Genomic DNA, 27,170 nt, shown 5'->3' on the forward strand with positions numbered 1-27,170 from the left:
CATTTTATTCCTCTACTACATTGTATGACCAATTTCCTTCACAGCTTTGTAAGCTCTTTGCATAGTTTCCTTTCCTATTAGCTTTTACTTCTTTGGAATACACGATATATTTAATCTGCCATAATATATGTATTTTCCCTTGAAAGATAAGAGGTGTCTGAAATCATATGCAAAATGCATATGCAAATCATATGCAAAATGCATATGCAAATCATATGCAAAATGCATATGCAAAATGCACAAAAGGTTACCACAGGAACCTTCTTCAAAAGTCAAGGAAAATGCAGTGGCACCTTAATAACTAATTTATTAGATAAGAACAGAGGAATCTTCCTTATACTGAGTCAAACCATTGGGTCCACCTAGCTCAGCATTGTCTATACCAGGGGTCTGCAACCTTTAAGACAAAAAGAGCCACTTCGACCCGTTCCCGAAGAAAAAAAAATTGGGAGCCGCAAAACTCGTCATTATAAAAATAACTTTTTTGTCACTCTTTATTATTATTTCTTTGTTTGACCCCTCAGAATTACTTCTCCTCATAGAAATAAACGTTAAATTAACAAGTTACCTTTTTGTGTGTGTGTGTTCTTCACTCCCCTTCAAAACAGTGACCAGCGTACATGCCCCTTACAATGTAGCGGGCGGGCAGGTGGGAAGGCGACGTCGGGACGGTGCGTGACTAACACACGCACTGCCCCCATGCGACGTCACAGCCAGTACAGCACCCGCCACAGTGGGGAGTCTCGGGGCGCACAATGCGCCTCCTCCCCTCGCTAGTATCCGCCCCGGAGCCGCGACAAAGGTGTAAAAGAGCCACATGCGGCTCCGGAGCCGCGGGTTGCAGACCCCTGGTCTATACCAACATATAGCAGCTCTATAGGGTTTCAAAGTGGGCCAGTAGTTACTGAGGGAGGGGCTTGGTTAATGTGTATGTGGTAAGAAAGGCATGACACCAGTTTGAGATTGCTGGCTGATATCTCTATCAGGGTTGATCCTGGCAAATGGATAGCACCCATTGACACAAATCCAATGGGGTAATCCTACCAGGATTCCATTCAGGGATGTTCTATGGCCTGTCAGCTCCTAGCTGGGCTTTCGGATCCACTCAACCCTGAGGTTTAGACTAAGGACCTGACCTCATGCCTTTTTTCACCAAAAGTGGTTACAATTGCTATGAGGAAGGCAAAAACCCCAGACAGGCCCAATACATCTACTGGCAAATTCCCTCCTGGTCTGGAATTCCTTCCTTCCTGGCCTGGAATACGGCGACTGAGCAGTTCCACAACAAGGTCATATATGTGCACTACCTGCTTACCACTGGGCATGGCCACAATATGCAGGGTGGGTGGGAAAACCAATTCCAACTGCACTGCCAGGTACCAGCATAACCGGCTTTTATTCCCCACAAGCAGACTCGACTGAAAACTGGTTCAGCCAGGTCTGCCAACAAGGCATTGCCCAACTCTCTGGGCCTCTGGCAAATTTAAATTTAAAATTCTTTGGCGGGATATCCTGCCAGTCCCCACAGCCAGGTGAGATCAGTCCTGATGTCACCTGACCACATGGGCTAACTACCACTGCCCCTCAGCTCCCTGGCAGTTGTACTGGGCCACAAAGTCGCTACCATTGGAATTACAGTATATTGCTTTTTCATAAGCAGGGGTAAGTTCCAGACATGTTCCAGAAATAAAGGGGGCATAGAGAGGAGAAAACGGAATTGGGGCCTCTTTCTTCACCACTGCATCCATGCACTGAGATTAAAGTCCTTTCTCATTTAGTTTCTCTATATGTGTACACGCACGCACATACAATGGCTCTGGTTGAACTAGCCTAGTCTGTCCTCCTTGCTTGCATGTTACCCTCCTTTCTCCAGAATGGCTGCAAGGAGGAGGTCAGGAGCTTTAGCTTCTATGTTAGATTAATCTCAGTTTAGGATGCCATCTGAACTCTAAACTCTCCCCAAGAAGCAATCGCACAGCCCTTAATATAGGCATAACAAATTATTACAATATGACATATTCGTCCTGTGGCAAGTCATATTTTAAGTAAGAGTAATGCAGCATGACAGTAGGCCTAATAATGCTTTGAAGATGGAATGCTTTAACATATATAGTACAATCATATAAACTGGGTACACACTCCCAGTTCTCTCCCATCACTGGTGTAGGACATGGGCTAGTTTTTGGGTGTAAAAATGGTGTCAGGGAGGAATTTTGCTGGGGAAACCTGGATGTACAGTGATGCAATGGAAAAAGCAGCGAAAACAGCTTTGAAAGCTAAAAATCACCTTCGGGAGAGGTTCCCAATAAAAGCTCAACAATTTGGGGGTGAGTTTCTTAAAAAAGCTCAACAACTTTGTGGGTCTCAGGAATTTTACTTTTTGCTGGGAGCAGAGTATGAGACACTTAATCTCAGGGTCGTGGGTTCAAGCACCACTTTGGGAAATAAATAAAATAATAAAATAAAATAAAGCAATTCCTGCATTGCAGGGGGCTGGACTATATGACCCTTGTGGTCCCTTTCATAGAATTGTATTCTATGAAAATGGCTTTACATGATCAGGGATCCTGCATAATTGAGGAGCATCTGGTTTATTCTATTTTCAGCCATTATAAAGATTTGTCATTGCTGAGTCTCTTGCACAGATACACAAGACTGCCAAATCATATATAAAATCTGATCGTCCGCCCCCTTAGTAGTAACAGTTTAAGAAATAAGTGTTTAAAATGCTACATTTTAAGTGCCTCTGCTTTTTAAAAACAATTAGACTAGTACTTCAGTTTTGGGAAAACTACACATGGAAGGTCATAATAAATTCTGAGAGGGAGAAACTAATTACCTATATACTAATCTCTACCAGGGAACCTGCATCAATCTGGCTTCTTGTCATCTTTGCTTTTTAGGAAGCATTCTGGTATTGCTGCTAAACCTGGAAAGCTTGTCAGTTTGGTGATGCACATATGGTGCACTGAATAAATGAGCTATGATTAATTTTCAAGCAGTTAAATGACAAACACACTCCATCTGCAGAGGAAAACAAAATGAAGGTGTCCTTGATTCTTTGTTTTTGGCCTGCCTTTTTATTTATGGACAGATCAGTATGTGCATCCAAAGAAAAACTGATTAGTATGGGCATGTGAGCTGTGACTTTCCTTCCTACAAATAACTGCAAGATACATTGACAGTTGTTTTTTGTGACAGCAAAGCCCAGCATAAAGTATTGTGGTAGATATTGGCAAAAAAGAATTCAAGAGGTCAAAAACATAAAGCACAAAAATGTCCAGCATGTAATGAAAGTGACCTAAGGTATTAATAAAATTTAAGAAGAGAATGTGGAGTTATTGACAAGAGGTTATTCCACTATAAGCTACTATATGTCAGTTGTTTCATAAAGCTAGACAATCTCAAGTTATATTTTTGATTTTAATTCTTTTTGAATGTTTTAAACACTTGTTTTAACTGTTTTGCTGATAATTTTATTGTTTTATTCTTTACATAAACTGCTTCGAGGTTTTATTGCAATCAATAAATGTTGTAGAAATGTTGTGAAATGAAATAAAATAAGCCAAAGCCCCTTAAACTAAAGTACTAAAGCACGTGTTTATTCAGAAATATCTGCTTCATTAATAAATGTGATGAATTGCAATCATAGTTAGATCTCCCTGCATCATACTTTAATATTATTTAGACAGGCGTCTACCCATTCTCCCAGCTAATATCATGGCCACAGCAGCTGCCTGCACCAGATGAGAATGAGGGAAAATAAACATTTGACATTACTGTAACAACTAGGGCAGGAGTGTGGAATTTCAGTCCTAAGGACCAAATATGGTTGTCTATGCCCCCAGATTCCTCTATCCCCCTCAAGCCACAGCCACCCACTCTCTCTTTGACTGCTTTTGCCTGGCTATGATGTACCCTTTCATTGTTATTATGTCTCTTGCTTCCCTGGTGACTGAAGGTGCATGTGTGTAGAAGTCTCTGTCTTTTTTATAGGCGAAATGTATAGCGGCAAGAGTCATCTCCATTGATTAGCCCGCTTTTGTCGCTGATTCTACCCACTATTGTCATGCGGTCCCCAGAAGGGAATGTGAGTCTTTTAAACATTTGTTTTTAAAATTAGGTGTCTTTTACTTTTCATTTTAACCAGTGCAGACTGTTCATTGAAATTACAGAAACAAGAAAATAAATTGAAATATCAGATGTTTAGGTAGAGTCAGGATTAGTTCATATGATAAATTTTTATGAAAGTGTGTTTAATCAGAACACAATCTGTCAAAAAGAGCTAATGTTTCAGGTATATTATAGGAAGATGCATACAAGTCACAGTAGAAGTAATCATTATTTGACAAGGCACTCTCTTCCACCAAAAATACACTAAAACATGTCTGAAACACCCATTTATCATGGTAGTTATATTTTCTACCCTGATTTCATTTTTGGAACACTGATGATGGGTGGAGGGCTGTGGAAACCAGAAACATGACTATGACTTCATCTGTTCCTGGTAAAACAAAACAATTAGACCTCCTACACTGTGAGTGTTAATGATGTCAGATTGTTTTTATAGTGTGCCTTAAGCCGAATTCACTTTAAAGGGGGGGGGGAGTAAAACATGTGTTGTATCTTACAATTCCAAACAGCACTTCTAATACAAACAAACCACATTTTAAAGATTTGTGAATTCTGCCTAATTTAGTTGTGCTTCACATATAACTGGAATTTCCACCCCTATTCATTTTATTGTTTTAGTTCTTCCTGGGTTTTTGGCTGGCATTTATAGTTTTGTAAGTCACCATGATATATATATATTTAAAAATATGATGATTCATAAAAACATACACAGTTGTAGGGAAATAAATGTTTAACTCAACCAAGTGTTTATAATGCAAAGGGTACAATACACTGCATAGGCCAGCGATTTCAAGTCACCACACCACCCCTCCTTTTCCCCTTCTTTAGAGACAAAAAACATTTCTCCCCCTCCTATGTATTTTCAGTAGTGTACCCACAGCTGTGAAACTCTGGTTACTACTATTCTTCCTCCCCAGCATGATTCATAACAGCCAGATCTCCACTGCTGCTGCCACACTGCACCACTGAAGCCAACAGCTCAAAAAAAAAAGAAAAAGAAAAAAATGGAAGGGGGAGTTGCAGGGGGTTGACAAAGAAGACTTAATTTGCACCTTCACTTACATTTCATTTTGGAGTTACAACCTTCCCCCCGCCAAAGCTCACACCCCACTCCCAAATTCAGCTGAAACTCTGAAGCAAAATGATAGCTGAGTTGGTAAAGCATGAGATTCTTGAACGTGAGGCTCAAGCCCCACACTGGGCAAAAGATTCCTGCATTGCGGGCACTTGGACTAGATGACCCTCGTGATCCCTTCCAACTCTACAATAAACTCCAGAGGTTTTTCTCACTTGCCTAAGCTCCCATCCAGAAAACCTGGGAAGCAATTTTGATTTGGTGATGTCACATTACTCACACATCAGTAGTGCATCATATCAATATCTACACCAATAAAATAAATGAAAGAGTACATTAGAAATAATAATTTCTTCCTGTTGCCCCAGGTCCACTGCAGTAATCTAGGTGGTAACTCAGCGACACGGCAATAAATACGCAGATCAGCCAATCTGAAACACATTTGAGAGCACAGACCAGGATTCCAGCCTTGAAGTTTTTAACAAAAGCCTATTCTTCTGTATTAAATAGACAGCTCCATTTGAGCTATCCTTCCTCTGCTCTCTTCTTTCTGCATGTAATATCAAAAGACTTTCTCACAACTAACTTTCTGCAGAAGGCCCTCATGAGTAATACAATTTCTGCTCTAAGTCGCTGTATTTCTTCATTTAGTACCTAGAAAAAAAGACATTCACGTACACTATGAGTAGCTATTTCTGGCTACGTCAGAGTCAACTACCTACTTGGGACCAACTGCCAATCCTCTTCTTTCCTCGGAGACTTCCAGCCGGTACCTGATTTTGCTTATTTCCCTCTTCCCTCTCCATTTCTTTTAAATTGTATTTCTTAGATTGTAAGCCATTATTATAAACTGTAAAACACTCCAAGTGCCTTAAAAGACATAAGGTATTTAAATATATAATGCATACTTTCCCCCAAATTAGCCCATGTTTCATTTCAGTACTTCGTACAGCCCAATGCAATTCTGTTATAAAAATTACATATTTTAGTCATTCCAGATTTCCCTTTTTGTCCTGGATGTGGTATAGTTTACAGACAAAAACTTTTATTGTAACATGAAGCAAACAATTATGCAACAAAATGCAATCTTAGGAAATGTTGGCTGACTACTTAGTTAAACTTTAGTGATTTTCTTTTCCTTTTACAGATTTACAATATGTCTGTTAGTACATCCAAGACAAAAACCTTCTAGGTTTTCCATTACTGGAAATTTCCTTGCTGAGTAGTCAGATTTAATAGCAGGCATAATTAATTACCTCTGGAAAAGCGGGAAGAAAAATTACAGTATTTAATTTTATGTTCTGTTAAGTATAGGGAGCTAGGAGCCAATGTAAACCTGAAGTGTCTAATGCAGAAAGCAGTTCAGCTTCATATCATTTTCTCCAGCAGTCATACTGCTTGCATCTACCCATTCCTTGTTGTGCAGACAGTGTGTGGGATTCAAAGCTACTGGAAATGGGCTGTGTTTTAAAGAAGGATTATAGACCCACTAAGACCACCTGCAATTTTGTAAAATAAGGAACATGAAAATAGTAATCTACTTGTGGTCTTGAGACAATAAGCTTCTCACATAAAGCTGTCATGATGGATTGTCCCTCCTTGGCTTATTTAGCTGCAGTTCAGAGTATACAGCTGAATTATTGGGGTAGACACAGCGCTGGAACACCTTTCAACCTGTTTGTTAAATGTGACTGTCATGGCCCTAGGCTATTACTCAATATACACAAAACAAAACAAAACAAAACAAAAGGGTGAGGCAGGGAAGCCAAACCCCCACTAGTCCTTGCAGGCTCAGACCGCACACTCCACACACACACACACACGCATTTGGATGAGTCCCTAATAAAAGACACCACACTATTGAATGGGATCAAATCAGGCCACAACTTTTGACTACAGATGAAGAGGTCTGGCATAGGCAATGGGTAATCATTTATTTCTGGTCCACTTGCTAGAAATGACATCAAGGCATAGCTGTCAAGTGTCCCTTATTTGAAGGGACAGTCCCTTATTCCAGCGCCATGTCCCGCTGCTGTCCCTTATTGATAGATGTCCCTTAAATGTCCCTTAAATGATGCACCTTAAATTTCAAAGGAAGCAGCTCCTCTCCCTCCCTCCCTGCCGGCCAGGGAGGAGGGAGGCTCCAACTGTGTTGCTTGGCTGTGTTGCTCACCCAATAAGAATTCTAAGAATGACTGGGGGGTGGACCTTGCATGCCTTGTGTGTGGCTAGTTAATGCAAGCTGGGGGTTTTTTTGAATGCTGGATGCCATTTTGTTGCATGTGCTGCAGCAAACTTTTCAGTGCAAAGCCAGGCCGGGGAGCCATCTTAAGTTAAGGCTGCATAGGCCTTGTGGTGCATGTGATTCAGATTCTATTCAGTTGAACCTCTGGTTACAAAGTTGGTTGGACAGTGTTCTCGAAGCTACCCAGCATGAGTTTGACCAGACGGCAGGAGGACGGGAAGACTGGAGTGCCTGGAACAGGTCAGGCTGCAGGTCCCTTATTTTGGCTGCTGGTCCCTTATTTTCAAGGCTGCTGGTCCCTTATTTTCAAATCTGTAAGTTGACAGCTATGCATCAAGGGTTAACCTGGCAGCGGGGATTCCTATGATTTACATCAAATAGGAGGATCCTGAAATCCAGGCCGCCTCCTGGGCATATGGACATAAGCAACTCTTTCATGGATCCCTTTCATGGGATATCCTATTACTGGAGGAGTAGGTGAGGGGACAACCCCGAGGCAGGGAAGCCCAGCCCTGCTAGGCATTATCAGGAGTCTGTCCCTGCCCCAGTTTTAACCCCTACAACATTTTGTCCCCTACAACATTTTTGTCCCCTACAGCATCAAAGCTAATGCTGCCATTGGTTCCTTGAGGGCAGGATATGGCAACAGGAAAACATATTCACGACAGTTGAGCTTTCTCACAATAAAACTTTTCCTGAACTTCGCATTTTGAAGAAAGCAAATGCACACATTTCTAAAAAGATACAACACATTATTTCCCAAAAATTGGGGGGGTGTGTGTGTGTAATTGTTTTTGTTTGTTACTATGTTGTGAATTCTTGTGTTATATTGTGAACTGCCCTGTGATTCTCAGCTGAAGGATAGAACAGAAATGTAATAAATCATATAAATAAAAATAAAATGTAGATAATAATAAAATGCAATTATTGAACTTCAGCCCAATTTACCCCATGCACAGAAAGGAATTATATGTATTCTGTATTTTCAGTTTAGTGTGTTAGTACCTTTTACTGATGGAAAAGGCAGTAACGTTTCATAATCTGTATCCATTCAACAGAGCCAGGACCATTTTGATTTTTCCATTACTCTACAGACCCTTGCAAACTTTATAGTAGGCATAATTACCACTCAAAAAATGAATTTATATAGTATTCCTTTCATTTTATGCTCTAGTAAGTATAGTGGGCTATGAGTGTATCACAACCTGAAGTGGTTAATACATAACATAATATAGTTTATTCATTCCAGCATTAATATAGTGCCACTTGTTTCTTACCATGATGATAACAGAATTCCCTCTTGTGTGGCTATGTGGCTATAATATTTACTGTATTTGCTAGAATATAGCAATTTACATGAATGCAGTTAGATTATAATATCTCTCTCTTTGATTACTGGAGTTAAATATCAATTTTGAGTGAGGGTTGCAAAACATAAATAGATTTTAAAGTTTAAGGCAGTCGTGGTTTACTTCCATTAATTATTTCTTATGTTCTTCAAAGCTTTGATAGTCTACTGGTATGATAAATGTAGAGAATGTAATCACTGGCCTGCATGATACAAGTACCAAGATATATTTGTGAGTCTACTCACAAATGAATTATTTTATAACATGCAATATATATTTTCACCAAGCAATCCCAACCTCCTCCCCACCAACCACCAAAGCTGCTTATAGCTGTCTCTAGTGGCAGCCAGCCACTTCAAGTCTGCCTAATTACTGCAAGGGAGAAATTCAGAAAGCAGCTGGGCATCACACAATGTTCAAGTATGCAACAGAATTATAAAAGGTCACATCTGCAGTAGATTATTTTCAACTGCACCGAGATACTGAGATTTTGTGATTTGCGAATGCTGGTTACAGTTCAATTTATACATGAGATTCTGTGAAAATAAGCATACTAAAGGTACCCATGCAACTGCTAAAAATTAAGCATTTCCCATCTCAAGTTTGTCATCTATGAACTTTTTCCTCTTCCTCTTTCTGGCTTCAGAGTTTTATTATCCACGTCATTATTTGGATGAAGACGACTGTTTATCTCTGCAGAACTGGCAGCAAAATATCTATGCTTATCTCATATTTTAGTGTGGAAAATTAAAATGTCAACCAAACACTACAACAGGGATGGGAAACCTCTGGCTCTCCAGAAGCTGTTGGACAAATTCCTTCAGCCCCAGTTAGTCTATTGAACAGCATTGCTACTGATTGGAGATGCTGAAGCCCAGCAACACCTGGAGGGCCACTATCTCCAGATAGCTATGAAAGCTATCTTAGATAAGACCAGACTATTGGTCATTTTAGTTCAGTATTGGCTCCATTGACTAGCTAGCTATTGCTGTCCATGGTCTCAAACATGGATCTTCTCTAGCACTTCCCAAAGATGGCAGGGACTGAACCAGGGTTCTTCTGCATACAAAACATGTACTCTATCATGAACTATGACCCATCACCAGGTCTTCCATCTGTACACTACTTTTTGCTTTTTACTCTGAAAATCTTCAAGAAATCAGTAAACAAAATGTCAACAAATAAACCTTCTAAAGTCTGTGTGATTTTTTCAAAAGCTACTATTTTGAAGCCTGCTCTGTAGGGCTCAATGGTGTTGTTCAGACAGGACTTTGAGGCAGAGCTCCAAGGCCCCATTCAGCAGAATGAGCAGGAGGGCTCCCAAACAGAGTAACCAAAGTAGGCACACATTAACATCTAAAGAGGTGAACTGCTGTAAGACCATTATGTACAGTGTCTAAAATTAGAGCGAAGAAGAGAACACACTTAAAATACAGTATAGAGGCGATGACTGACTTGTGCCATCTTGTCTTGAACCACAAATCTACAGACAGGCTGTGGACCACCAGAATGAAACTCAAGACCCACAGATGGTCTGCATCTGTTTAGAGGAGCTCTGAACTGCTGTTAAGTTATTTAATGTCTGGGAAGGCTAAAGAGTGTCAAATAGGAAGAGACATACAATATCCTGTTAGTGAAATAATGTCAGCATGCAAATCTAAGTATTAAGTCAATTTTTTTATTCTCTCCCAGGCCCCAAAACATTTAGACTGTTATCTCCTTCTTGCTATGAAATGCTGCTGTCTAGCAGTTCTTTAACTAAAGAAAAAATACCACGCAGCATACATGAACAGTCCCATTCAGCTCAGCATTGTGCTTCTGACACTGGTGAAAGAAATACCCCAGGAAGTTTACACAAGTCTCACTGGAAATGTCAGTTCCCTACTGCTTCTTCATGGCATCTGATAATCTGTGTAAGTCAAAAGTATTTGAGGAAAGAGGTGGCACTTCAAGCTATCATAATGTGCAGAGAACTAAGCTCTGTGCTTTCAAAATAGCACCAGTTAATATCTAACATTACTTTCACGTCTTCAAACCAGTTCACAATCTGTAAGGCACTGTCCTCCTACCCCGTGGCTGCAGCTCTTCCTGGAAATTGTAATTAGGATTGCAGCCTTTTCCAAATTGCAGGATGATGATGGTGGCAATTGTTGTTATGACATGTGCACAACTGAACACCAACAGAATGAAGAAAAATGGTTTACTACTGGAAGCCTTGTGTTGTTTAACAGTAAAGGGGGTGGTGAAGTTGTAATGAGCTAGAAAGTTTATTCAGTGAAAGGAAACTAAGGGTGCATTCCAAACCCAAGATCCACTGGGATGAGCCAAGGCTGGGGTAACTCCTCAAGAAGGAGTGGGCCCCAATTCCAAACTCTGTCATATGATCTAGTAACCCAGCATACGTTGGTAAAATGGGTGATATAAGTCAAAATCAATTTTGAAGTCCTATTCTTGCTCTGCCAGGCTTGGGCTGGTTCAGTTGGCAGTAACCCACTCCTGAATGGAGTTTAGAATAGGGGTAAGTTACACCAGTATAAATGATGCTGGCTTCTTACAGTTTAGATTGCTCTGCCTTCTCTATAAAGTGTAATTAGCATTGAAAACTTCTTAACACAGCAGCAGCTATGTTTATGACTCCAGGTCCAACATTGGAGAGATGTCCAATGTTTGCTAATGTTCCCAAAATGTTGGCTGAAGCATCAAGAGTCTCATTGCTACAAACATTCCCCATCCCATAAACCTTGTGCTGCTTATTTAGAAAATAGGAGTGGAAGTAGGTATTCTAAAGGGGGACAGCATTGCTCATGTGGTCTATAGCTTTGGATCCATCTTCTAAATTAGAGATGCCAGCAAAGTCATTCTGAGCCAAACTCAGATATGAACTAAAGCACCTCTTAGAAGCCATTTTCAAATTGGATCAAAATATGAGTTGGAGAAGAATTTCCAGCTTCCCCCTTGCCCACCCTTGCTGTTCCAAAATGCCCTGAATTGCCAGCCTCCTCACATACTTCATTTCCCCTAACCTATCTAATAAATGGCAGCAGTGGGAGCAACAGCAGAGGACAGAAGGAGGAAGCATATTATCTCTTCCCTTCTTAATCTATTGCTCTGCAATGCACTGTGATGCTCTCTTCAGCAGCCCTCATGAGAAGTACTTCTCCCATGATCCCCTGGTGTGGCAGAGCCACAAAGACCTTGTCTCCTCTCCCTTCACATCAGTTTTGCTGCTTCTACTGCTGCTCACAAATAAGTGAAAGGAAGAAAGGGTGTGATCTGGGGTTGGCAAGAGGAGTGGAGGTTGGTGGGGGAATTTTTCCAAGCCCCTCTGGGTTATTGCCTTGGAAAAGTGCAAGTGTTTCCAATTTTAGAGAATTCTTTCTGATGTAATGCAAGCAGAGCTTTGGAGACCTCTACTCTAGATCCATTTTTAAACATGGGAGTTCTGCTGGGAAACTTCGAAGCACCTGGCAATGAGATTATTATAACAATTATTTTCATAGTCTTCTGAGAATACCTTTCCGTTCTGACAACTTACTGTTCATTTTATAGCTTACGCCTTTGCCACAAGTTACTCATGGTGTGAAATCAACCCCAAGGAAACTCTGTGATGAATTGATTTTGGCAGTATAAACCTCTTATTCTGCATGGGTTTCCAACTGCCTTTTATCTCTGGTCTTGTATGTCTTACAGTTCCAAAGGTATGGCATTCTTGATTTACACAGTGTGACATCAGAATTAGCCACTCTTTCCCTCAAGTAATTTAATGCAGGTTCTCTAGCAAATTGTATGCATTTTTAAATTTAAGTTGTTAGCTAATATCTAGATACTGTACAACGTTCAACAGTTCAAAATATATAGCAGGTTGCTGCTGCATATGTTTATAAGCTGACAATTAGAAATGTTTCCCACCACTGTCTTACAAAGCTGTGACTGTTGTAGACTAAACCCATCAATTTGTAGGAGAAATTCAAATATTCATTAATATAAAATAACAAAAATGGTTTGTAAGAGGAGGAAAGGGTGATGTTCTAATTTCCATCCTGACTTCCTGCTTCGAACAAATCAGTTTGCCATGACACTGGAATCAATAAAAATGTGGTTGCAAAAACATTTCTGGTATGAAGGCCAACCATGATTTAGCAAATCAGGAACAAAGTGAAGTAATCAAAGTATATGGTAACAGGAGGTAAAGATAGAACAATGTGTGAAGAACACATGTACAGGACTCATTCACAATGGCCAGGTTATGGTTTGGATATTAAATCTGAATAAAGCTTGTGGCTGATATGGTTTTTGTTTGCCCAGATTTAGATCATGCTACTTGCAATTTGTAGTCAATTACATGCTTCTTTTGCAGCAACAGGAGTTTCTTCATTCTTATTAATCTCATCATAATTTGCTTTGATTCCGAGTCCCATTTTAATTAACATCAGAAACTTTTCTTTCTATATGTGTGATCCTCCTTCATGACAATATTTTAAAAGTACAACCTCCTGCAGATTCTATAAGCAGCTTCTTAAGATAAAATCTTGACGCACAGAAAACCTTCCCGCCTTCATACAAGTCTCCTAATATTATTCCTTAAAATCTCTTCTTTGTTCTCTAAGTACAGAAATTTCACTGTTATGCTATTCTGGTTTACTTTTGTGAGGTTTGTGATGGTCTATCCATCTTGATTTTTCTTAGAATTCCATTCCAAGAGTCATTTTCAATTACTCAGTGAGAAATGATTCATATTTGCTCTTTTTCAACTCTTTCCTGAATAACAGGTTATACTTACAAGTGTTACTTCCAATGCTCTTTATTAAATTACAGTCCAGTTTTCTGAGTTCCGTTCTGCTTTTCATTGTGTCATCTTTGTGGATCTCAGATTCTACTGTATGCAACTTCTAAATAAGATCAACTGTGGTTTTTTTTAAGTAACATGGTTAAGGTAGAGACCCCACAATTGACTTTCATCTTAAAATCTACTCCATGATCTTTTCTCAGGTGTAGCATCTTCAGTGGCATAAGCGAGGCAAGCAGAGTTTTATATGGAAGTCTAGTGCCAACCTCTGATCTCATCAGATACATCACTTCCCTGTCTGTCAACATCTTAGTCAAGGTAAGCTCTAAAGGCTAAGAGTGACGGAGTTGTATGTGGACCACCCAAACACCACATACACAGGGGTGAGTTGAAATCTATTCAGCCATGAAGTTTTTTTAGTGGCTTGGTGCAAATAACTGCCTTTCAATATAATCTGTCACAAAGAATTGTTGAGAGGATAAATAAGAGATAAGCCCATGTCTGTTGGCCTGGATTTTTAAAGAGGAAACATGCAAATCAAGGTTCAAAATGTATATGCACATATTAGAATTCAGCTGTCAACTTCCATGGGCTCAGTAGTGCATATTTAGTTTTTCATTTATTGGTTGCTTTGGCTCAGATCAGCTTTGCCTCTCAGCTGTCTAATGATCTTATTTCAAATATTGCTGTTGGTTAATTTGCCTAGGCAATAGGTATAGATGACATTTATTAAAGAAAGCACATACTGTACATGCTTAAGGCAACTACAACAAAAACCTTCTTCGAGAGAAGGAATACTTCACAGAAATATGTAACAAATCAATTTTTTCTAGTATGCTTTTGTTAGAACTTTTTGTAATTTGAAGTATTTGAAGTATTTGATTTCCTACCCACATTTTACAAAAGTTTATGCAGAACTTTCAATTTTCAAAACAAACACTTTGAAAATGGTAAGTTTTGTACACAGTATGTGATAGGTATTATTTATTAATGTAAGATATGCAAATACTTCTCTCTTACTATATTTTAGTAGCACCTCTAACCTTTGCAGCACTCAGTCAAGACTGATAGGTCCAGCTCTCTGTAAATCAGAACTATAAGCACAAATGTGGATGAGCATAAGTGGTAGAAGTACCGAAGTAAAAATGCAAAAAAAAATTTTTATTACATATTATGAAACATGCAATTTCCCCCCTACTTGGCAATAACCACAATGTGAATGCATGCGAGGTGGATTGATATACATATGACATCTGTTTGCTGTATGTTTAGATAATGCATGACAATGGCTTTCTTTTCACCTCCATGCAGAAGAGCAAATCCAAGCTAGATTCAACTTGGTCATAGTATTTTAACACTTGTATCACTGTTTAGGATAAGGTAGGTAGCCGTGTTGGTCTGACATAGTCGAAATAAAAAAATTAAAATTAGTCCAGTAGTACCTTAGAGACCAACTAACTTCTAGGTATAAGCATGCACACTTCTTCAGATACATTGTATGTCTTAGTTGGTCTCTAAGGTGCCACTGGACTATTTTATTATTATTATTATTGTTTAGGATAAGTTTAAGATACGCATAACAATCTTGTAAGTCCCCCCTCCCTTTCTCCTTCTTTTGTCCTATAATTCTTTTTATTTTAAATAAAGAATATATTTTTAAAAACTTGTGTGTCAGAGCTAAAAGCAAACTGAAATGTGAGAAGTACTAAGCACTGCTAGCAGATATTGAAAAAAGAAAAACCTGGCCTAATTCTTCAAAACTCAAAAAATGAAACAAAGTATTGTTCCACGTTGTTATGAGATTGGTGGATGACTCCAACATCCCTTCTAAGCCTGTGATCAGGAGCATTTGGTGATGAGAGGTGCTGCTATGCAGCTGGCCTTCCAGCAACAGAGCCACTACTGCTTCCCAGGAGGAAGAGGGGGGAAACAGCAGGGAAGTTGGCACTGTGTGGATGCATTGGTGGAGCCAATTTGGTGTCCCCACCAATGCAGCTGCACCACAAGGCTCTCCCTGCTGCCTTGTCCCTCCACTTCTTCACTCAATAACCAACAGCATCTCTGTTGCCAGGAGTGTGGAGTTCTGCCTCTCTCACCAACCACACCTGTCTATGATACTTGTGGAGTCTAACGGTAGGGTCTGTGAAACCAGTCAAACCAGAATGACTAGCAGGACTGTCAGAGATTGTCTTAGTGGTTTAGCAGACCCACCTAGCACCTTACCTTGCCATGCCCTCTAGCTGGAGTCTTCTGAAAGAAGAGACTTTTGGGAAGAGAACTGTCTGTACCCCCTTCCTCCTCCCAGCTGTAGAATGTGCTAAGAGAGAAGTTTGAATAATTGGAGTATAGAGACAAACTGAGTTGAAACTAATACAAACTGAGTTGAAACTAATACAAGGACACAGAAGACCAAGTTGTGCACTGTAAGGATCTGTGCTGCAAGTGGTTCCCTTAAATATCTGATGGGGAGAGTGAATTTGGGACATCTATTTGAGTTAAGCGGCATCTTCACCTATGCTCCACCTGTATAGGTGTGTGTGTATGTGTGTAACAAAACACCAGTAAGCCTCCTGTGATCTGACCCTAGTTACACCCCGCCCCTGGAGTTTTCACTTCTTTGGGAAGTGGGCCATGCATAAAAGTATATTAAATTTAGATTTGAAATGCTTTAAGGGACAATCATGTATTCCTTAGCTGCCCGGATAAGAACTGCTCTTGGGGGATGAATGATCTCAATCTGTCTACTTTGCTATGATTACTATAACTCTGGTTTGGCTTCATTGTTTCTCAAGGTGCAGGTGTGTGGTGGAAAAATTTATAACAGAAAAAAGAATGCTGATATAGTTGTTTATTTAGTACATTCTTCCCTAGCCTAGATATAGAACATCTGGAAGGAGTCATAATGATGGAAACTATTGGGTTGCCCGAAAATCCATCTAAACCCTTATTCGCAAATATTTTCTATATCAGACAAAGTGCACATAAGATCCTGCCACCATTTCTATCTCTTCTCCATTGCCTTTCTGTTCTGTTGAGAATTCTCTATATGGCACTTGAGACAGTCACCCATTCTGTTTTGGAATTACACGGAAAACAATGATTGTTCTGAAATGAATGTGAAAACTTTGGTCATGTGATATTGAGCCATGTGATTCTTGAGCTGGTGGCTGCTTCAGGGACAAAGTAGGCATGAGCTATATTCTTAAAGAACTGCAGTCTCAGCCTATAGCTTTCCATTACTAGGCTATTGTGAACATTAAATAGGATGACCTATGTCTATTTCCCCAAGATCTTTTAAGGAAGAACAACATGCAAATGTGACACATAAAATGACCTAACATGTTTCAATTTTTTGAGATTGATAGGTTTTTCCTTGTGCAAAGGAGTGGACAAGATAATCTTAAGGAGCCTATCAACTATTTAATTCTAGGCCAACCTCTCTAGGGAGAGCTTTCCACAAAATGGAAGCCACTGCAGCCCGTTCTCGCCTTCCCACTCTCTAGACCTTTTCTGAAGGAGACACATGAAGAAGGGCCTCAGATGATGCTCCCAGGGTCTGGGTAGGTTCATCTGGAGAGAAGTTACCCTTGATGTATTGCAGTCACAAGCCATTTAAGGCTTTATAGGTAAAAACTAGAACTTTGAATTGTGCCCTGAAACTAATTGGCAGCCAGTGCAGTTGGGCCAGGATCAGAATAATATGCTCAAACTGCCTTGCCCCAGTGAATTCTGCACCACCTGAAGATGGGAAGAAACATTTTTGGTTGTCTTGGTAGATGACCTATACCATGAATGGAGCAGAATGCCAAATCTACAGACAGCATCTTTTTTTGCTGTGAAACCAGCAGGAGTTAATAGTACAGATAACTGAATTTACTTTGCAAATTTAAGCAGATATGATTATAACAGTAGAATGGGCATGTTAAAACAACCATGTAGGTTGGGCAGATCTGTTTTATCCAGAGTCCTGCCAGGGATGGCAAAATTGCAGGTCATGATACATAATTAGTGGCTTGTGTCTGGGCTGATAGGGTACAAGTTGTGCAGACCTGACATAGCATTTTCAAGTCTACAGGGATATTTATAATTCCCTCATCACTTATGTTTGACATCTACTAGAGCTGAAACTCTTAATTCATAAGGGCCAGAAAGAGTCTGCAGTGCAGATTGTCTGCTCATCCATAATGCAGGACCACAGCCTAAAAAAAGAACTGTACTCAAGCTCGGCAGAGGTGAAATATTTATTTAACTCCTGTTTGATCTTGCAGCAGAAACTAGATGCTGACAATACAAAGGAAACCCTCTTTATTTTAGAGCAAGGAAATGAGTGAACAGGTTAGAAAACTGTGGGTGCACTAACATAAATGTCCATGTGCCAGTTTATTGCCTTCCCCACCCTCCCTTCTTCTCAAGCATCATCAGTTATATAAATGAGTCATCAGCAGTTTGAGAACTTTCCAAAATAATGATGAAAACTGAAAATGCACTCATGGAGTGCTTCAAGCAAAAGTTACTGATGGGATAAAAGGTCTATCCAAGTGGGGCACAATGGAGCCATAATTCCAGGGACGTAAAATACTGAGGGCCCACATAAAAACCCAGAAAGGCAACTCAGCTAACACAACTCAGGTTCTGTTAGGTGCAGTAAAAAGTTACCTGATGACCAGTGATGGGAAAGTTCAAGAAATGTGGTGAGAAAAAAAGCAGAGGTCAGGTTTAAGATAATAAAAGCAGGGAAGTGGTTAGTACCACGGAGAGCTCCAACTGATAGTGGGGCTGGAAGCAAGACAAGCTGAATACAGTATTGTTCCAATGACAAGCAAGCTCTAACTGAGCCTTAGATACAAATGCACATATATGAATTCCCTGATCTTAAGCCAATGTAGCCAACTGGCCAGTTTTGAACTAGGAGCTAGCTTTTCAAGCTTTGGGCTCATTGCTAGATGAGATATCTATATTTATTATACCCTACATTAGCTTTGGGTAGTATTCTACTAATATGTTCTCTCAACACAAAAATATTCAGCTTCTGCAATGGGACTTCTCTCCTCTCCCCCCCTCCCCCACATGGCCTGGCACCTTCCCAAATCTGTACCAGAGGGTTGGGGAAACTCCCAAAACAGATTTAGGGGGCATGTGGAGGGAGCAGAGAGGGAGAAGCTTCCACTGTGCAAATCCTTGTGCTGATGGAACTGCCTTAGCGCAATTGAACAGAGTATTTTCCACGTGTTCCACCCTATAACCAGAGACATGAGATTCTCCCCCTGTCCCAATGACTGGAATCTGATTTTGTTTGTTTAGTTGAATTCAACTGCAATCCAAATCTGCTTTAAAGCAGGCTGGGAGGGGGGTTGGTGTCCTTCCACTTACTTCTGCCAGCTCAGCAAATCTCCCACAGGTATATCCTCACAAGTAGAACCAGGCACAGCCCTGAAATGGGGCATTCTTGAAAGTGAGGTGGGTCTAAGCATTGGCATTGGGCCCAATCAGTTTGTTCTGCCTGCCTCACCATCATTTCCCACTGCTGCCACTGTGAATGGCCAGGCAGCAGATGTCATGGCAGTGGTTAATGTGGTTTCAGATAGAATAAGATTTGGGTTTGTTTTTTTTGCTATGGTTTTCATTTACTTTTTTACTTTAAATCATCTAACATTTATATTCTATTTTTTGCTTTAAAAACAAAGCCGCTTACCAAACAGTAATACAAAAGACAATAAACACAAACACTAAAATTACACAATTGCATAATTAAAATAACTACAACTATGAGCAGCAAGATAGTAAACAATAGAAGACATCTTAATTAAGCACATCATGCTGCTGTCAAAAATGATAGCTCTTTTCTTCATGAATAAAACAGTCACTTTTCATCTTCTATGAACTAATTAGCATACAGTATGTACCGTCTATTTTATTTACCAAAAATATTTTAATGGATTCTTTTTTAGAGAGTGATCCCAGGGTGGGGTAGATTAAATACTGTAAATTAAAATGAAACGAGTCCCAACTACAGTAGTCAAATAAGCAGATGAAAAGGAGCAGATAAAACCACAGTGAAACCAGTAGCAAAAACAATATCAACCCCCCCATAAAGCCCTACTGGAATAAGTCATCTGAAGTTGGCACCAGAAACTCAGCCTTACTGCCAATCATACTTCAAGGGAAAGAGCATCCCATAATTTGGATTCCCCCACAGCACCCTTCAATGATGATGCTTCAAATATATAAGTTCCCACATTTTTTTTACAATTTTATAAGTTATTACTAGTACCTTGAATCTGGCTTGGTAACAAATTGGCAGTCTGTACAATCCTCTCAGTATTGGTGTAAGATAATTCTGAGGAGCTGAAGTTCTCAGCTATCTAGCTGCTGCATTTTTCACTAGCAACAGCTTCTGAACAATCCTCCACATATATTATGGTATTAAACATGGAAGGTTATCAGTGTATGGGTCACAGTGGCCAAGATGTCCCTCTCCAGGAGCAGCCAGAGTTGGTGAACCAGCTGAAGCTTGAGAGAGGCACTACTTGCCACTAAAGCTATTTGTGCTCCAGGAACAATACAATCCTAGATCAAGGAGTATCCCTAGACTACAAACCTGTTTTTTCAGAGCAAGTCATGTACCTAATTCCAGTATCTGGAAACCACCAACCCACATGATCAGCATCTTGCTGGTATTCAGCTTCATTCTATTGGTTCTCATCTATTCCATCATGTTCAGACATTGGTCCAGGGCCTGCACAGCTTCTCCAGATACAGATGACAAGGAGAAACAGACATTGGTGTTGTCTGCATATTGATAACACCACACACCAAATCCCCTGATTGCTTCTCCCAGCAACTTCATACAGACATAAAGCAACCAGAGAAGACAGGATGAAACCTTGTGGGACTCCACAGCAGAACCACCACAGGGCCAAGCCACAGTCCCCAAATGCCACATTCTGAAACCAGTCCTACAGAAAGCAGCAGAGCCACCACAATACAATGCGTCCAACCCCCAACCCACAGTCAGTCCAATAAGGTACCATGTCAGGTGGTATCAAAAGCCACCATGAGGTCAGCAAAAATAGCACACTCTCCCTAGCTAAGGTCATCCATTAGAGTAACCAAGGCTACTTCAGCCCAAAACCCAGCCTTTGCCCATACTGAAATGAGCCAAGTTATCTCAGTCCCCCCCCCCCCCGAGTGTTACTTTCCATCTGTATACAAAGATGGCTATTGCCACTTGTACACGAGCAAATTGATGGGTAAAGGGTAGTTTCACAAGAGGTGCATGAAATGGCTGATTAGAGAGCAGTGTCTGGGTCAATAAACCACTGTATACATTTTCATATGCTTTTAAATACCTTTAGCTATACAGGACCAGAAACGTTATTATCATAAGCATTTTATTGTTAGGAAGTGGCAATAAAAGTAATTGTTCTGGACATAAATGAATCCAACAGTACATATCCCATACATCTCAACAGGACTTGTCCAAAATTTCCCCGTGGTATTGCCTTATGCTTTCAAGAGCCTAACACACAGGCACACAACTCTGTGTTCCACTAGACTTCAGTAATATCTGAAGAAGTTAACAGAGCAAAGCTCAGCTGTTCTCTGTCAAGTTGCTTACCTTGGAGTCTCTGCATCACACCAGCAATATCACGAGGTGTTCTTGCTACTAGTCTTGAGGTGGCCATTGTTACTGTGTAGCAAAAATTCTGCTGTTTTTCCACTTTAAGATGTAAGAATTTGATTACTTCTTTTTGCAAAACATCATGAGTTGTAGCACGGCATGCCTTACTAAGTCACTGCAGCTCTTCAGTCAATACAAGTGCAGCTCTCAGAAATGGCGGTGCTTTAGGAATGCTCTCTTTCAGGAGACCTGAAGTCTGAAAAGACAGAAAAATGCAAGAGTGGGTTTCAGAGAACACAGTTTTGGTATAAAAATACTTCACTATACTGTTACTAGCTAATACATTCAAAAATCTGGGTGCCTTAGCTGTCCCAGGTGACTAATGACCTAATTCTATGAGCTACTGCATTGGAAAAGTAGCACAAGGGCTGCTGCACCAGAGGAACACTAAAAATTGTGGGCTGCTGCTGGTTTCCCCCTCAACCTTCAGTACAGCAGCATTGCCACATAAAAGACAAGACTATGTGGCTGGGAAATGGCTTAGGTGGCAAAGAAGGAATGGGGAAACATGAGTTCATGCAGACCATCTTATGGGCATTTCATCTACTATGGATTCAGCTTTGTACAAATTTACATTCCTGTGTATATATACCCATATATACACATTCCTGTGTATATATACACATATCTTTCAACCTAGTTAACGGACAGTTTCCTTTGAAAGGAGTGAGTGCCATGCTTTGATGGTTTCAGAACACAACACTACACTCTCTGTAGTTAAGCACGTAAGTGCAACCATTGTGGTGCACAGTATTTACTCGCAATGCTACTGTACCTCTTCTCACAGTCAAGACAGAAAGCAGGACTAGCTGGAGTGTATAAAAACAAATATCTACCTGCTGATGGTGGAAGAAAGTAATATATAAGCCTATCTCACAAAAGGCCTCAGTAAGTAAAAAGGATAGGCGGAACTGAGAGGAGCAAGTATGGGAAGAGATCGCTGAGTTAGCTTATCATAGGCAGCAAAGCAGCATTTGAAACATTGTTCTAGATGCGTTTTGCCCATAGATTGTCTAGCCAGAGTGGTGCATGCTCTAGTTAGTGGTACCTCGGTTTACGAACTGCATCCGTTCCGGAAGTCCGTTCTTAAACCAAAGCTGTTCTTAAACCAAGGCACGCTTTTCCTAATAAGGCCTCCTGCCACTGGTACCCTTCCACCGTTCGGCTTCCATTTGTAGACCAAGGTAAAAGTTCACTAACTGGAACACTTCCGGTTTTGCGGAGTTCATATACCAAATAGTTCGTAAACAGAGCTGTTCTTAAACTGAGGTACCACTGTATTTCCCGCTTGGACTACTGCAATGCGCTCTACGTGGGGCTACCTTTGAAGGTGACCCAGAAACTGCAACTAATCCAGAATGTGGCAGCTAGACTGATGACTGGGAGTGACCACCAAGACCATATAACACTGGTCCTGAAAGACCTACATTGGCTCCCAGTACGTTTCCGAGCACAATTCAAAGTGTTGGTGCTGACCTTTAAAGCCCTAAATGGCCTTGGCCCAGTATACCTGAAGGAGTGTCTCCACCCCCATTGTTCAGCCCGGACACTGAGGTCCAGCGCTGAGGGACTTTGGTGGTTCCTTCACTGTGAGAACTGAGGTTACAGGGAACCAGGCAGAGGGCCTTCTCGGTGGTGGCACCCGCCCTGTGGAATGCCCTCCCATCAGATGTCAAGGAAATAAACAACTATCTGACATCTCAAGGCAGCCCTGTTTAAGGAAATTTTTAATGTTTGAAATTTTATTCTGTTTATAATTCTGTTGGGAGCTGCCCAGAGTGACTGGGGAAACCCAGGCAGATGGGCAGGGTATAAATAAATTATTAGTATTATTAGTATTAGTTCTATTAGTAGTATTAGTATTAATGTGAGCAGTTTCTGAGCTTTGGGAGCAGTACTGCACCTAAGATTTCAGATTAAAACTGCCACTGCTGGAGTGAAAGGAGGACATTTTTCTGCCTCCCCACTTCCAGCCACTCTCTTAGGACTGGAGAAGAGACCCTCTTAAAAATATTAGGGGGCCGGGCAGGGGATGGATGGCTTTGGGTTTGTTTGTTTGTTTGTTTGTTTGTTTGGTAGGTTGGTTAGTTGGTTTTTTTTTGCAGTCTTCAGATGAGCACTAGACCATGTGAAAAATGAGTAAGATCTTAGCTGCAGCTCATTCATTTTCAGCTTTGTATTCTTGTTATTCAAAAAGTGCACCTAGACATTCTGTTGCAGTGCTCGTAACCTAGGTTTAAGGTGCCATATAGCTCCTAGCTTTCATATCTCAGTTTTTAACACCGCAGCAAAGGGACAAGTGAGGCAGAAATACAGAATGTGGCACTCAGAACACAATGGACCAGAATTGCCAGATCACACAGCTCCATCCCAGATATCTCTTTCTCCAACACCTCCAAACATTTCCTGTCCTCATATGCCAGAGAACAGCATCCGTCTCTGCATTCTCCTCAAAAAAGGGGGCAAATTTGAAAAACCAAATGGGGCATAAAGTATCTATACACTCAACACATTCTAATGAAACATGTACTCAAACATTTAAAAATAGCAACATACTTGCACTGACAGTACAATTTTATATAGTCTTACTTAAAACGAAATCCACTGAGTTCAATGGAGCATACTCACAGGAAACTGCATATACAATTTCAGCCTGAAAAAGGCTTGTCTTCAAATTACATGGCTTTATTAATTTTCTGTGCCACTGCCTAGACTTCTTCATTTCCTCACCAGATTTTCACACTGTACTTATATTCAGCAGTTTATTCTGTTTTACCTATGACTTCCACACAAAGCTGTTTTTTGCAGCAACAGTGCAGTTGTAACTGCACATGGGGGAAATATTGTGGCGTAGTAGGACAGTGTACTAGTAGTAGGATAATGCCAGAAGTATTTTCCTTGATTTCCACAGGCAATAATTTATGCCTGAAGGCATAGGATTTATTTACTCTCTTAATATCATTTTACTTTTCAGTGCGGCAAATTTTAAGTGTTCTTCTGTAATATTATGCAATATAAAACATTTCTGTCCTCTAACAGCACATCATTTATTTAAAAATCAGGAAGTACACACACACACACACACACACACACACACCAGCAGCATTGATTAAAGACTGTAAGTGAATCAAGCCAGTCATTTATAATAGCATAGATTATCAACCATGAACGCTAGGTATCATGGGATTCAAAATACATTTAACAAGCTTATCATAGAGCTGTTTATACTTTTGCTATAACAGGAGCACCTCTTATTGTGGTATATTTATTTATCCATCCTTAAAAAAGAAGAAATTTGTTTAGTGTTCCCTCTCACTTATAAGGGAGCTGTTATGAAATGAACCTTAAAATTCAAAGGTTAAGATCATGCCCTATGGCCGGATTTCAAACAGATTCCCTGGAAAAAAATTGCCTTTTCATATTCAGATACACAGCACACACTATATGTAGTCAAGGTTTGATACAACAATCCAGTTTTCTCTTCCTTTAAACTTCTTTCTTCTTCTCATCATCACACTGGGGTCCTTTCTGTCATTTGGTTTGTCTCAATAGGCATGCAAGCTCTGACCAGCAAATGTTTCACCTATCTGTGGCAAACTGATGCACAACAAAATGGCTCTTGTATGGCATCCCTGGTGGAAGGAGAAATGAAAGATGCAATGGCTCAGTTCAGATGGCCCTGTTCAGATGATCATATCTCGGCTTATTAAATCAAGATACACATGAGTCTTTTGGTTGTATAGTTACCAGCTTTAGAAGAAGCCAGGATATATATCTTGGCTTGTTCTGAAGGTGGCAACCATAGTTTCCCAATTCAGACAAGACAAACTATGGTTAATTAGAGACTTCATGGTTTAAACGTAAGTTTCACCAAGGGGCTGCATGCAGAGGCAATTGACTTGTGCATATCTGTTTATGATTTTCTAAATGTGGCCAAAGATGGATGAGATGAAGTGGTATTTTATTGAAAAGTACTACTCTGTGTGCAGTGTGCACTTCCTTTTACGAAGTGTAGGTTAGCAAAAATTATAATGACTGTCGGGATGCTTATAGATATAAATACATTTAGTCTATTGAACCAGAATGTTCTGAAATAAGGTACATTTAACAGTCATCCATCCCCAAGGAATGGCAGCTTCGCTTCACTGAAAGAGTCTGGAAGTGCTTTGTTGTAAGTGGAGGCCACTAGGCAGGCTATAGACAAAACAGACAAAGCCATTAGAAAAGGAATATGCGGAAGAGGAAGCCTGTGATAAAAGGAAAATTTCATGAAAATAGGAATGCTTCTCACTATCAGGGAGCTATGCATTCATTCACATCTACCCACTCTTTGCTCTTTTTCCAAACAAGTTCAGCATGCCTTATATATGGTTCATTAAAAAACATCTGAGCGTAAGAAGGTCCTGCTGAATCAGGCCAATGACCATCTAGCCCAGCATCCTGTTCTCACAGCATTCAGCCAGATGCTTGTGGGAAGCCAACAAACAGGACCAGAGAACAAGAGTCCTCTCCGCTTCTGCACTTTCCAGCAACTGGTATTCAGAAACTTTACTACCTCTGATATCCGACAGGTGGTCTTCCATTCAGGCAGTGTATAGAGCTCTGCAAGTATAAAACGTGACTTTACACTATTTTCTAGACTGGAAGGATGGATACACCTGTAAAACACATACCCTGACTAGGATCATGTGTACAAACAACATTTCAAAGGGACAGCTACCTGTATGTTACTCTGTCGCAACACCCATTACAATAATTATTGCAACACCTTAAAGACTAGAGCTTTTAGTGCATGCTTGATATGCATTTTATGTATCAATAAAATGGTCTAAACACCAGATCACTGGATGACAAGATTGGATGCAAAGATGACAATACTGACATAACTTGATAAATATGGGCTATTACAATGGTATGCTGCATTTATGCAAGCTATATCCTAATACATAAGAGCTAAGTAGTATATTAATTGTTGAAATACATAAATTTAACTTTCATTATCTGGTTAAAATATGAATTAAATTGGTTTTATTTTAATGCATGCAAAATTATTATTTCTTTAAACTCTCAGTGTCAAAGGGATTACTATGTATTAGTTCTTTCAAGTTATATGGAGGCAATATATTAGAACCATTATTAGGAAACACTCTACAGATTTTGAATATAAATTAAAATTCACATCTACCACTTATTTTGTTTACATTAGAATAGCTTGTTTACACAAACTGTTGAATACCATTTTTTTACAGCATTATTACCCAAGTGTGGTAAGACTTTAAGCAACAGATAGCCAATTAATTATCTTTCTAAACGTAAAGTGAGACTCCAAGCTATATTGTATTTGTGGTAAATGTTACACTTCTTTCTGTAGGGTGGAAAACTAGACTTGTCTAAACAAAGGGAAATTAAGCTGCAACAGATGGGCAGAGAAAGAGCATTAACAGAAGAGGAGACAACATCAACAGTATGCCCACTTCAGAAATCTTAGACATTCAGCAGAATTACCACAGAATAATAAGACTGCATTCTTGTCTTTTTTAAAAACAACAACAACAACAACAACAACACACCTGTTGGTATGATTCAAAAGATAGTTGCTTTTACACTGAAAAATATACATGCAAGATGGACAGCTGTGAATGAAGTATGAGTTGTCAAGCGGCTGAGGTTCCCTGAAATAAATACATAAGTGGGGTTCCCTTCTTTCAAATTTATTGCAATCTCATCAAACAGTTACATGTCATTCATATTGCACCATGTGTGCCCTTTGCCTTTTAAAACTTGCTTTTTGTACCTTCATTAAGAAATAATTAATTGTGCCCCTAAGAATCCAGTTTCAGTTACTTTCCTCCCCAAAAGCTGACATATGACTCGAGATCAAATTGCCATAAAGTTATTGC

General features: G+C 40.0%; 1 protein-coding gene across 20 annotated transcripts in view; it reads right to left on the reverse strand.

Moving 5' to 3' along the window:
• The window catches only part of SYNE1 (spectrin repeat containing nuclear envelope protein 1), a 273,591-nt gene that overhangs the window by 241,249 nt on the left and 5,172 nt on the right, over positions 1-27,170 (reverse strand). For all 20 annotated transcript variants that reach the window (XM_083731884.1, XM_083731873.1, XM_083731869.1 and 17 more), the window contains exon 2: positions 21,208-21,466. In XM_083731884.1, the coding sequence (XP_083588010.1) occupies positions 21,208-21,274 (67 nt within the window). In that variant the 5' untranslated portion in view covers positions 21,275-21,466. The remainder of the gene's footprint in view (positions 1-21,207; positions 21,467-27,170) is intronic.

This window comes from Podarcis gaigeae (assembly GCF_964106915.1).
Source record: "Podarcis gaigeae genome assembly, chromosome: 3".
Taxonomy (NCBI): Eukaryota; Metazoa; Chordata; class Lepidosauria; order Squamata; family Lacertidae; genus Podarcis; species Podarcis gaigeae.